We start from the raw sequence: 12,820 nt of genomic DNA on the forward strand, positions 1-12,820 counted from the left end.
AATATTCTAAGATTGATTGTGGAGATGGTTATTCTACTGGAAATGTACTAAAAACCATTAAATTGTGTACTTAAAACCAGTCAATTATATGGTAGGTGAATTCTCTCAATAAGGCTGTTGTAGAAATGAAACAATTTGATAGATGTGTGTATATAGGAAAGGTCTTTTGAAATAATTAAGTAAATTTAGTAGTTTTTTTTTTTTTTCCTTAATTGTTTTTTGCAGTTGTGTATGGTCAGCATGAGTTTATTTTATTTGTTTATTTTTATGTGGTGTCAGGGATCAAACCCAGTACCTCTCACATGCTAGGCAAGTGCTCTGTCACTGAGCTATAGCCCCAGCCCAATTTAGTAGTTTTGATATCACCAGTGTTCATGTTATCAGTGTATAAACTATATGCAATAAAACATTTAATTAATGAATGAATCCTCTTGTCCTGCAGGTCCCTGAACAGCAGCCCATTACTTTGTGTAGTGGGGTTGAAGACACAAAGCATTATGAAGAAGCCAAGAAATGTGTAGAAGAGTTAGCATTGTACCTGAAACCACTCAGCAGTGCTAGAGGTAAATCTCATGAAACTATCTATGCCAAGGAAATATCTGTGAAGTACACTTTTCATTACCATAAAAGTTATGAGCTATGCCTGGCATGGTGGTGCATACTTGAAACCCCAGCTGCTTGGGAGGCTAAGGCAATAGGATTTCAAGTTAAAGTCTAGCCTGGCAATTTAGCAAGACCCTGTCTCAAAATACAAAGGCCTGCAGATATAGCTCTGTGATAGACAAAAATCCTGGGTTCAATCCCCAATACCCACCCCCAAATTGTGAACTGTAAATGAATGAAATTCATTTTTTTATTATAAGCCAGACCTACTTCATACTAAATAATGTTGCAAACCACATCAAATAAAGTAGTGAATTTAGAGTTTTTATGTGCTGTTGGAAAATTTATTTGAATGACTAGAAGTATAAGTATGTATAAGTACTAGTGATTCAGAAGGGCAACCTTTCCATCATTTGACAATTCTCAATAGTCTGTCTTCTTCTAGTTTTAGATAGTGTACAGTAGGGGATGTAATAAAAATGGAAATTGCTGTTTCCTCCCAGAAGGAACTTGCTGTTTAATCATAAACGATTAATCACTATGAAATACTATGCTAGAACTGTTATGACCTCAAGATTTGGGTCTTTAAACAGTTGTTAATATTGTTGGGTCTTTTTTCCTTTCTTCCTCCAAGATTAAAATGAATAATAGTATTTTGAATATGATAATGAATGTTGAATTTCATGAGATATATGCAAACATTTGTATACTTTAAAAATACTTGTGTAGTTATATTGTTTATCTTAAATATTATAGTAGGATCCAAAAGTTCACATTACCTACAAGTTAGTCAACCCATCAGAGGAAGTGCTCCTGGACTGTAAAATTGTACTGTAAACCTAGAAATAATGTTTTTATTTTCTTCTAAAGGAGTGGGTCTGAATAGCACTACCCAGAGTGTTCTGAGTCGCCCAATGCAGAGGAAGCTTGTGACTCTGGTTCACTGCCAGCTGGTGGAAGAAGAAGGCAGGATTCGTGCCATGAGAGCTGCTCGTTCTTTGGGTGAACGAACAGTTACAGAGCTCATTCTCCAGCACCAGAATCCTCAGCAACTCTCTTCCAATCTTTGGGCAGCAGTCAGGGCTAGGGGCTGCCAGTTTCTTGGACCAGGTATATAATTAAAATTTGGTATTTATTGTACTAGTAATTCTAAAAATATAGTGTAAGATCTCTTAAGTGATGTATGAAGACCCAACTGGGTCTCCGCGATGTTCTTTTTTGTTCTTGTTATTAACAAGTAACATCCCGCTTGACAAGTTTCTCAGAGAACTTAAAATTTTTCTCTCAATACAGAAAATTTGTTCATTTTGAGAGAAGTTTTTTACAAATGCATTAATCCTTTATCTGCTTTCTTAATAAAATATAGAGAATATAAGCCCAAATTGCCCACAAAATTGATTTAATAAATGGAAAGCCATAAGGCTGGGATTCTTGCTCAGTGGTAGAACACTTGCCTAGCATGTGTGAGACCCTGGGTTTGATCCCTGGTACTACAAAAAAGGCATTGTTGTAAATGTGTTTTATTGCATTGCCCATTAACTAATATCTGCAGAAATTACCATATATTATTATTTTAACAAAATGCTTGTATCATCTCTGCACTTGATGAATTTTGATTTTGACCAACTTCTCCTAGCAATGCAGGAGGAAGCTCTAAAGCTGGTTCTGCTGGCCTTAGAAGATGGCTCTGCTTTGTCAAGAAAAGTACTGGTTCTTTTTGTGGTGCAAAGGTTGGAGCCACGGTTTCCTCAAGCCTCTAAAACTAGCATTGGGCATGTTGTTCAGCTCCTTTATAGAGCCTCCTGCTTCAAGGTATGACTCTGAATTAAAGTTCAGCTTGAAAGGAAACATTGTCTTTTCCCTAAATTTATTAAAGTTGCCTATGCCTTTTCAGAATATCTCAGAAATTTTTCTTTTTGAAAGAATGTGGATTATACATTATCGTAGTTAGATGTTGAATCTTGTTTTTGGTTGGGTTTTTTCCTTCTTCTTTTCAGTGCTGGGGATGAAACTAGGTCCTTACACATTCTAGGCAAATGCTCTGCCAGTGAGGTACATCCCCCACTCTAAATTTTGTACTGTGTATATTGAACAACATAGGTCAAACCAAGGCTTACAGAGTTTTATATTGAGGAGACTAATCAGTTGGGTCATGTTTCACCAAGATTGTAAGCAGCATTGGTCTGAAGAAAGTTTTTAGAGCACAAACAAGTTTACTTGAAGATTTGCTCCTGGTATAATTCTACACATGTAATATACTGGAGCTGTTGTTGCCATTTCAGTTTCAGCATGTTTGGTATAGTTGGACATATTCTCTTGTATCCCAAGTTAAATCAGCATGGCCTCAAACATTGGTGCCCACTATGTATCACTTATTGATCATCCTGTTTTGTTTTCCTAATGTCTTAAAATCAAGGCATAAGTAGTGGACTAGGGGTGTAGCTTAGTGGTATGGCAATTGCCCACCATGCATCAGGCCTTGGGTTCAGTTCCATCCCTGCCCCCCGCCCCCACACACACACACAGAAAAGGAAAGGGGGTATTTAAACAGTAAATTAAAAAATTCAAAGTCAGGTGTGATGGCACTTGCCTGTGATTCCAGTGACTTGGGAGGCCGAGGCAAGAGGATCACAATACAAGTTCAAGACTAGCCTCAGCAATTTAGTGAGACTCTTTTTCTCAAAATAAAAAAAGTAAAAAGGACTGGGGGTGTACTTCAGTGGTAAAGTACCTTGGATTTAATCCCCAGTAACCCCCCCAAAATTTGAAAACCAATTTTTTCTACTTCTTCCACTTTAGGCAGTCCTTAGGAATATATGTCCATGTAACTATGCACTAGCTGTTAGGATCTTCTAAATTTTCATTTGAAAAGTGTTTCCGAGCTGTGAGATAATTTGTTAGTACCATACTGCTCCAGGACTTTAATTTTTTTTTTTAAACTTTTATTTTTGGTTTATTTAGGAAACTAGATACATATTCAAAGGAGAATGGGGACAGTCTCAAGAGAGATGCTACTTCTGGGGTAAAGCAAGGGATACACATTCAAGGGAGAATGTGGGCTACTCCGGAGGGAGAGAGCCCAGCTCAAGGACATTGAGAGTCGAGTCAGGGGATCAGTGTATTGTATAGAAAGCATTTTTATCTTTTAATGAGGTTAGCCTGTTTTAAGAGTGTTTTCATACATGTAGATATGCATTTGGTCTTTGAACCCTTGAACTGTGGCAAAATGTAATTTAGTTTACTTTTTAACTAACATGTTTGATTTTTACCTTTCTGTAGACTTACCTAACAAAATATATGTTGAACCTTATTTCTTTGTAATGAAAATGAAGTACATATTTTAATTTAATATCAGTATGACCTGAAATTTCTGACTACAATATTCTGCAGTTTTTTAGGTGGGAGGAAAAAAATCAGAATTTTCCACTAGACTATTATGTGTCTTTTTATGGAAAGAAAAGGTTAAAGCTAAAATATGTTAGGGAATTGATGATCTTGGACTATAGTTAATTATTTTATTTTGATTTATTTAACCTTTGGCTTAAGTACAGCTTAATTTAAAATGTGAGTTCTTGGGGGTGATAACAGTTGTACTATGTCAGCAAGTTAAAAGAATTAAATGAGTTAATACAATAGTATAATGGCTAATTAGGTTATTTAACATACTGACTGGCACAATACTAAGTGCTTTGTAACTAGTTGCTATTTTTATTATTAAAATATATTATCATCAGCCGGGCATGGTGGCATATACCTATAATTCCAGCAATTTAGGAAGCTGAGGATCACAAGTTCAAAATCAGGCCTCAACAACTTAGTGAGGCCTTAAGCAACTTGGTGAGACCCTATCTTTAAAGTTAAAAAATAAATAAATAGAAAAGGCTGGAGATGTGGTTCAGTGGTTAAGCATCACTGGGTTCAGTCCCCAGTAAACCACCCTCTCCCAGATATATGGATGTTTGCATAATTATCAACATTATGATTATTCTAGTGTAGCATCTCAAACTTTACACTTGGTAGTGTCCCACTTCATAGAACTACATGGAAAATTGAGCCAATATAAATTAGTAATCTTTAGAATTACATCAGCATCTGAAATTCCTCAAGTTATTAGTATCATAGTTCAATGTCAGGCAAACCCAAATAGAATTGTGATCCATGTGTATGGAGAAGAAACATACATAGCTTTTCAGAATAATTGTATTCCTGTATTTTCTTTTCAAAAAGGTATACAAACCCACAGGCATTCATTAAATTCTATCCAGTCTTTGAATTTCATTCTCACATGTCAATCCTTTCTGTGAGACCTATCCAGAAGATTTTGACTCTTCTTTCTTTCTTTCTTTCTTTTCTTTTTTTATTTTTTTGTGGTGCTGGGAACTGAACCTAGGGCCTTGTGCATGTGAGGCAGGTACTTTACCTACTGAGCTATATCCCCAACCCCATGATTTTGAGATTTCTGTTGGAGCATGTTTTATAAGCAACATGGCATATTCCATTTTAATCTTGGTATTATTGCTAAAAGAAACTTGTTAGATTTGAAATTATGTTATCTATATTTACATAAAGTATAAACTTGTTTCTTTGCCTCATTATGAGATTTAACTGTTTATTAATTAGGTCACCAAACGTGATGAAGACTCTTCTCTGATGCAGCTGAAAGAAGAATTTAGGACCTATGAAGCTCTGCGGCGAGAACATGACTCCCAGATAGTGCAGATCGCTATGGAAGCAGGCTTAAGAATTGCACCAGACCAGTGGTCCTCTTTGCTTTATGGAGACCAGTCTCACAAATCTCATATGCAGTCCATTATTGACAAGGTAGAGCCTTTTTTGTTCTTTAGCTTAGATTAACCTTGGAGTTTTGGTATTTTATGATTTGGTAATTTCATTTATTCAACAAGTGAATATTGATTGAATATTGCATGTCAGGCTTTTTATAAATTGTATCCACTGTGACTGTGTCATAAGTAGTCACATCAGAATACCAATTTGTTTATGTAAATAATTGATTAGTGTTAGTAGCTACTACTCTCCCACATTCCTTTGGGGGATATCTGGTCTCTTATTTTGTCATTACCTCTCTCCCTTCACTTATTATTCTCTTTGAATTTAGGTCACAGGGTTAGTTTAACTCATTTTCACAAAGCCTTTATTGTCTTCCTGTAGCACCCAGTTGATGATCTGTAAGATCTATGTATTGAGTTTTCTTACGAATCTTAGAATAATTTCACATATAATAAAGCTACCACCATTCCAAGATTCATCAGACTTTCAGTAAACTTGTTTCTATTTATCTATCATTTATTAGGATAAAAAGAGTAGTTGTAAATGTTAGGTCAGGCTCATTATTTGTATCTGATGCTAAGAGCTATACTTCTTTTAAAATTAGAGTAATACAAGGGACTGGGGTTGTAGCTCAGTGGTAGAGCACTTGCCTGGCACATGTGAGGCCCTGGGTTAAATCCGCAGCACCACATAAAAAATATTATAAATAAGTAAAATAAAGGTATTGTGTCTTTCTGCAACTCAAAAAAACAAAAATTAGAGTAATACTAAAACTGTTTTTGTTATAATAATAAGATTTATGAAAGTACTGTAAAAGTCTTAAAACACCATGCAAAACATACTGTAGTATGTTAATTAATAGTATTATTTTTTACTATTTTACTTTAAATACTTATAATTCCTGAAGTGATTGCCAAGTATGCTAGAGTCCACCTTACATTTAATTTAGAGAAATAGGGTCAAACTCTTACAAGAGCAGCCCCAAAATAATAATACTAGTTGACACTTACTATGTGCCTAGGTTAGGATGGAACTTATATCTCAAGTTAGGCAACTAACTGTTTATAATTTATTGAAACCTTAATAATGATCTCTTAAAGTAGTTGCTTTCTACCTCTGAAGAGAAACTTAGCTTACTTTTCAAAAGATTTTACAAAGAGGTTAAGGTTTTTGTCTCAATTGAACTTCATAACTAGGTGTACGTCCTAGAAGAATTTTTTTTCACATCCTGCTTTAAATTTAATATCCAGAGATCTTTGTACAACAAAATGGTAAGGAAAATTTGCAGTGTATTTCATATCTTGTCATTATATAGAACAATATGAGATACTGAACTTTTTGTAATAATGGAAATGGAAATGTTTTATATACATACTTTCCATTATGTTGATTACTAGCCACACATACCTGTTAAGCCCTTAATTTTTTTTTTTGGTCTTGGGGATTGAACCCAGGGCACCACACATGCTTAGCTAATGCTCTGCCACTGAGCTACATCCCCAGCCCCTGCTAAGTACTTGAAATATAACTTGTGGAACAGATGAACTGAAATTTTATTTTATTTAATTAATTTAAATTTAAATAGCTAAATGTGATAGCTAAGCTATCATACTATACAATACAAATACAGAATTTACTAGAAATGACCAAAAAAGCACTAATTCCAATAAATAAGTGGAGAGAGAAACATGAATTAGTAGTTCACAAAGAGAATGCATCTAAGTATCCAATTGATGGGGATAGAATTCATCAAGAATCAGGCAGTGTGGCACATAACTTAATCCTAGCTACTTGGGAGACTGAGGCAGGAGGATTGCAAGTTTGAATCCAGCCTCAGCAATTTAGCAAGGCCCCATCTCAGAATTTAAAAAGACTGGAACTGTAGCTTAGTGGTACAATCCTGAGTACCACTAAATAAATGAATGAATGAATTCACCAGCAATAATGATTAAAGAAATATACCTTTAAAATAGTGACTTACCAAAATAGCCTGTTAAATTTGTAAAGTGTATGTGTGTATATACACACATGTGCACTCATAACATTGCTGTTTGTAAAGTGTACATTACAAATTGTTTGGGAAACGATTTATCAGTGAATAAAAACCTATAAGCCAAGGACAGTAGCACACACTTGTAATCCCAGTGATTGGGTGGCTGAGGCAAGAGGATCACAAATTGAAGGCCAGCCTCAGCAATTTTTTGAAGGCTTACACAACTTAGTGAGACCCTATCTCAAAATAAAAAAGGGGCTGTGCATATAACTCAGTGATAAAATACCACAAGGTTCAATCCAAAACCAAAAACCTATAAAATACTCCTGTCCTCTGACTGAATTTGCTGTTCTCAGTAATTAATTTTAAGGAAATAATAAAAAATTTCAAAGAGGTTACAAGCTCAAGAATATTACTTGCTACATTATTTAAATGGAGAAAAAAAGGGAGTGATTAAAGAAGTTAAGGTTTATATGCTCAGAATGCTGTAACATAGCCATAAAATTAGTTGAAAGGAATATCTTCAGCTGATATATAGCATTTAATTTCTTATTAAAAATGATAGTCAGGTGTGATGATGTACACACCTGTAATCCCAGCTACTACAGAGACTGAGGCAGGGATATCTCAAGTTTGAGGCCAGCCAGCCTCAGCAACTTAGTGACCCTGTGTTAAAATAAAAGAATGAAATAGACTTGTAGCTCAGTGGTAGAGTGCCCCAGGTTCACCTCAGTACCACCACTAAAAAAAAAAAAAGTAAAATGTTATTATTTATTAAGCCTTGGTGATAGAATACATAGCTTAGATGTATTTGTCTGAAATAGTTTATGATAGAATTGGCTAGCAATATAAAAATGCTTCTGTTATAGTAGTAAGTCAAAACAAAACCAATATATAAATAACTTTATTTTTTAAATTTTAATTATATTAAATTTTAGTAAGTATATTAAAAATTAAAGGCATATCAGATTCTAATGGTAACTGTGGGTTTTTTTGGTTTTTGAAAAAGGTATGCTGTTTTAAAAAATTACTCTTGAAGAGTGACCGTTTTCAGAAGGAAACTTCTTATCTGCATGACAATCTAAATGTTTTCATTTAGTTAGAATCCTGTTACTATGATAAAATCAGGGTTTTGTTGTTGTTTTCTTCAAATTAAAGGTCATATTATGTCCACCTGAAGGAGTTAATGTGAGAATGTGTCTCATTACACCTTTGGGATCTATACAACCTGAGTGCTTCTAAGAATCCCAACCAATAACAAGATTTTTTGAGCTGGTAGATTTTTTGAGATTATTTAGTTCAATTAACAGATGAACTTCAGATGTCTGTAAGGTTTATATTCAGTGTCATGATCTTAGACCCTGAACGCTCTATTTCCAAATTTTAGTTATTTAGAAGGACCTCCAGAGCCAGACTGACAGTGCTGTAAAAACCAAGGTTAGAGCCAGGCACAGTGGTGCATGGTTGTAATCCCAGTGACTTGGGAGGCTGAGACAGGAAAATCCCAAGTTTAAGACCAGACTTGGTAACTCTGTGAGACCCCAAGCAACTCAGCAAGACCCTATCTCAAACTAAAAAGTGATAGGAATGTAACTTGTTGGTAAAGCACCTCTGGGTTCAATCCCTAATACCAAAAAATTAAAAACAAAACAAAAACAGTGGTACTGTGAAATTGAAGAATTGAGAAAGATCCCACATTTGAAGAATGTGACAGTAGAGGGAATGGTACTTTATATAACATGCCAAACTTGCCAACCTATGGATGTGGAGATATGCAGATTTTGTTCAGGTAGCAGGTAATTCAATCTGGTCAAAACATAATGTATGTGAGTAAGATAAGCTTCAGAAATTTCAGAAACATCTGTGAGTTATAAATAATCTTTATTTTATAAGGAGTATCTGGTCTTTGGGAAAGTTAATATTTATCTTTTTTAAGTTGCAGACCCCAGCCTCTTTTGCTCAGAGTGTTCAGGAACTAACTATTGCTCTCCAGCGGACTGGAGACCCGGCAAACTTGAACCGACTAAGACCCCATTTGGAACTATTAGCAAACATTGACCCAAGTCCAGGTAAAACCAAAAGAAGTTAATGAACTATCTTATATGTGTCCTCAGCTGTTCAGTGATTGTTCACTTGTCTTTTGTTACATTTCTCTAGATTTTCCCAAAATAGTTTTTCAAGATCTTTCCTACAATATTTCATTTTTGTTCCAAATCTTTTTCTTAAATTTTTTTTATTTTTTATTTTTTAAGTTTTTGTAGTTAAAGATGAACAGCATGCCTTTGTTTTATTTGCTTATTTTTGTATGTGGTGCTAAGGATTGAACCCATTGTCTCACACATGCTAGGCATGTACTCTGCCTCTGAATCCCAGCCCCAGCCCTTTGTCCCAAATCTTGTCCTTTATTTCACTTAAAATAATATTTATTTAATACTTTTATTTACTTAACTAAAACTGTGCTAATCACCTCATCGGGAAAATAAATCTCTTTGGGCTCCTTTAGGTGTCTTCCTTCTTCCATCCCAAAATTTTGCTGTTTTTATTTACCTGTTTTACATGTGCCAAAACTCTTTTTTTCTATATCCTATATTCTTAGTTGCATTTCCTTGATTCAGTTTTTGCTTTCTTCTTGATATGTTGCTTATTAATATTCTCTTGGATATCTTTACTTTGTCAACCTTTTCCTGTTTCTTGACCTGAAAATATACCCAAGCTTTATTTTTTACCTGATATTTGCATCTAAGCTATTTGAGCTTCTATTTATCACAGTGTTTATTCCTACTACTGAATTAAAACTCTGTTAATATTTACTAGTAGTTTCCAAATCTTTAATTCCAAAGACTTCAATCCTTAAATTGTTTGTCTTCAGCAAATAGTGTTGTTAACCACTTCTTTGATTCAGAAACTCTTCTCACACCTTATATGTCTACAGTCTCATGTTCTCTTCTGTCTTGAAAGCTGCTTCTGTCTTTTTTTTTTTTTTTTTTTTTTTGCTGCTTCTGTCTTTATCTGTACCACTCTTTTCCCTCCTACCTACAAAGTTGTAGTCAGATTGTGTTCTTGAAACTTTGTATCCTCTACATTCTTTGTTGATGATGGTTGTTGGTTCTTAGCATCAGGTATTACCTCTTTATAGAAATAGACTCCCATGTGTCTCTATCACTATTATCTCTTCATCACTCCAAATCCATTTCCCAAAAATTTACTGAGATTCTCCATCATCTGCTCAAAGTAAGATTATCTTTCTATCAGACTGCTTTTGCAGATCCACTCCCAAATTGCTTAATGAAACCAAATCAGATCTGTTCGTAGAATGTATAGTTTTTTTTTCCACTTTTTGCTTTGATCATTCTGAGCAATTGAGAAAAATTTCACAAGCTCCTACCCCTATATAAACCTATCTATATCTATGCCACTATATTCTGCTGTCCTTGTATAATAGTAAACTGTTCACTGAACTAAAGCCACCTTTCACTTCATGCACTAGCATCACCTTGACAAGCATATCCCACCAGTGTCTTTTTTTCTGATAGCATTAATTTTCCTTCTTTACTAGAATACTTCTGTCAACATTTAAATACACTGTTATTTCTCTCAACCCATTTTTAACCTCTTTTTCCACCTGCCTTGCAATGTTTCTTTCCTTTTTAATAACAGCTTAGTGCATGTGTGTTTCTGGAAATTGAATGTAGGGTTTATTCTACCACCAAGCTATGTCCCCAGCCCTGATGCCACTGTCTTGAACTCACTCTTGTCAGTCATTTTTCTCCATCATTCTATCTAAACTTATCAAGGTCACAAGTGACTTCCTTGTGACCAGTTCCAGAGTTTAGTTCTCGGTTCTTGTATTTCACCTGTTAACAGCATTTAACATTGCTTTTTACTGTCTCTTCCTTGAAATGCTTTTTTCTTGGCTTCAGGGACACAACATTGACCTAATTTCCTTCTTTCTTTATTAGACTCTCCTAGACTTCCTCTGCTGATTTCCCAACTCTATAGCTGCTGACTCTTGGGGTAGTCTCAAAGTTTAATCATTGCACCTTTTCTCTGTAATACTAACATCCATTCCCAACACAATCTCAGCTACTCTAATACCTTTAAATATCATTTATGTGGTTCACAAATTTATTCTATTTCATCAGTTCTGAGGCCCACCTTTTTTTTTTTTTTCCTGATATTAGTATTTCTGCAATTATACAGTGAGGTGTTTCTCTTTTGGTGCCATATAAAATATTGTATACTTTATAATTGATGGTCTTTTAAAATCTGAAATATAGTTCATTTAACCCAGACTTTTTTGTAGCTTGTGTATGTGTGTACCTAACTACCATGATGAGTCTAATAAGTATTTCAAACCTTAAAAATGAGCTTTTCCCCTAAACTTGTTAGTGGCAACTCTGTTCTTTCATTTGCTTAGTCCAAAAACCTCAGAAAGATCATTACCTCTTATTTAATCTCATAATGTATATCTGATCTGTTAGCAAAATCAGTAGACCTTACCTTTAAATTTCATTTAGAATTCATTGACTTCTGAATACCTTCCTTGCTACAATCCTTATCTCTCCCCATAGATTATGGACTAGCCTCCTGTTTTGTGTATGACATAGCAGAGAAGCCCAAGTGATCCTGTTGCAGATATACTCACAAAATTGCTTAATGAAATTAAATCAGATCTTTTCTGCCCTCAGATTTTTCAGTGGCTTTCCTTCACTTAAAGACTCACATAGTCTGGTCTTTCATTATCTCTCTCCATCCTTGCCAGTTATGGAACATGCCAATCACACTTTCACATCAAACTTTTTGCTTTTTTTTCTTCCCTCTAACTAGAAAGCTTTCCCCCTAGTATCTCCATTAAGACACTTTCAAACCCTTCTTACAGGTCTTTAACCAAATGTAACCTTCTCAAGGAGGCCTCCTCTGGCTTCTCTAAAAGTTTATATATACTTGTTATACTTCTTTTCTTCCATTTTTTTCAACTCATCATTATCTAAAAACTCTGAGCCGGGCACAGTGACACATGATTGTAATCCCAGGAACTCAGGAGGCTGAGGCAGGAGGATCCGAGTTCAAAGTCAGCTTCAGCAATTTAGTGAGGTCCTAATAAGCAACTTAGCAAGAGCCTGTCTCAAAAGAAAAAATAAAGAAAGGACTCGGGATATGGCTCAGTAGTTAAGTGACCCTAGGTACAATCCTGGTACCAATTATATATATATATATATATATAATATATATATATATAGAGAGAGAGAGAGAGAGAATGTTTGCAACATAATGTGAAGTGAAAAAGTTTTAAATTCTGTTTTGATTATTTGTCTTGTTTATTGTCTGGATCCTTTTCTTGACTATAATGGGAATTTTTGTTTTATCACTATCACTTCTCTAGCAAGTAGAACAATAAATACCTCAGACATGGTAGATGCTCCAAATATAATTTTT

General features: G+C 34.7%; 1 protein-coding gene across 3 annotated transcripts in view; it reads left to right on the forward strand.

The window, feature by feature from the left end:
• The window catches only part of Rc3h1 (ring finger and CCCH-type domains 1), an 81,029-nt gene that overhangs the window by 37,269 nt on the left and 30,940 nt on the right, over positions 1–12,820 (forward strand). For all 3 annotated transcript variants that reach the window (XM_047520314.1, XM_047520315.1, XM_047520313.1), the window contains exons 3-7: positions 443–563; positions 1,474–1,713; positions 2,240–2,415; positions 5,224–5,424; positions 9,321–9,453. In XM_047520314.1, the coding sequence (XP_047376270.1) occupies positions 443–563; positions 1,474–1,713; positions 2,240–2,415; positions 5,224–5,424; positions 9,321–9,453 (871 nt within the window). The remainder of the gene's footprint in view (positions 1–442; positions 564–1,473; positions 1,714–2,239; positions 2,416–5,223; positions 5,425–9,320; positions 9,454–12,820) is intronic.

Source organism: Sciurus carolinensis, chromosome 12, assembly GCF_902686445.1.
Source record: "Sciurus carolinensis chromosome 12, mSciCar1.2, whole genome shotgun sequence".
NCBI classification, from domain to species: Eukaryota; Metazoa; Chordata; class Mammalia; order Rodentia; family Sciuridae; genus Sciurus; species Sciurus carolinensis.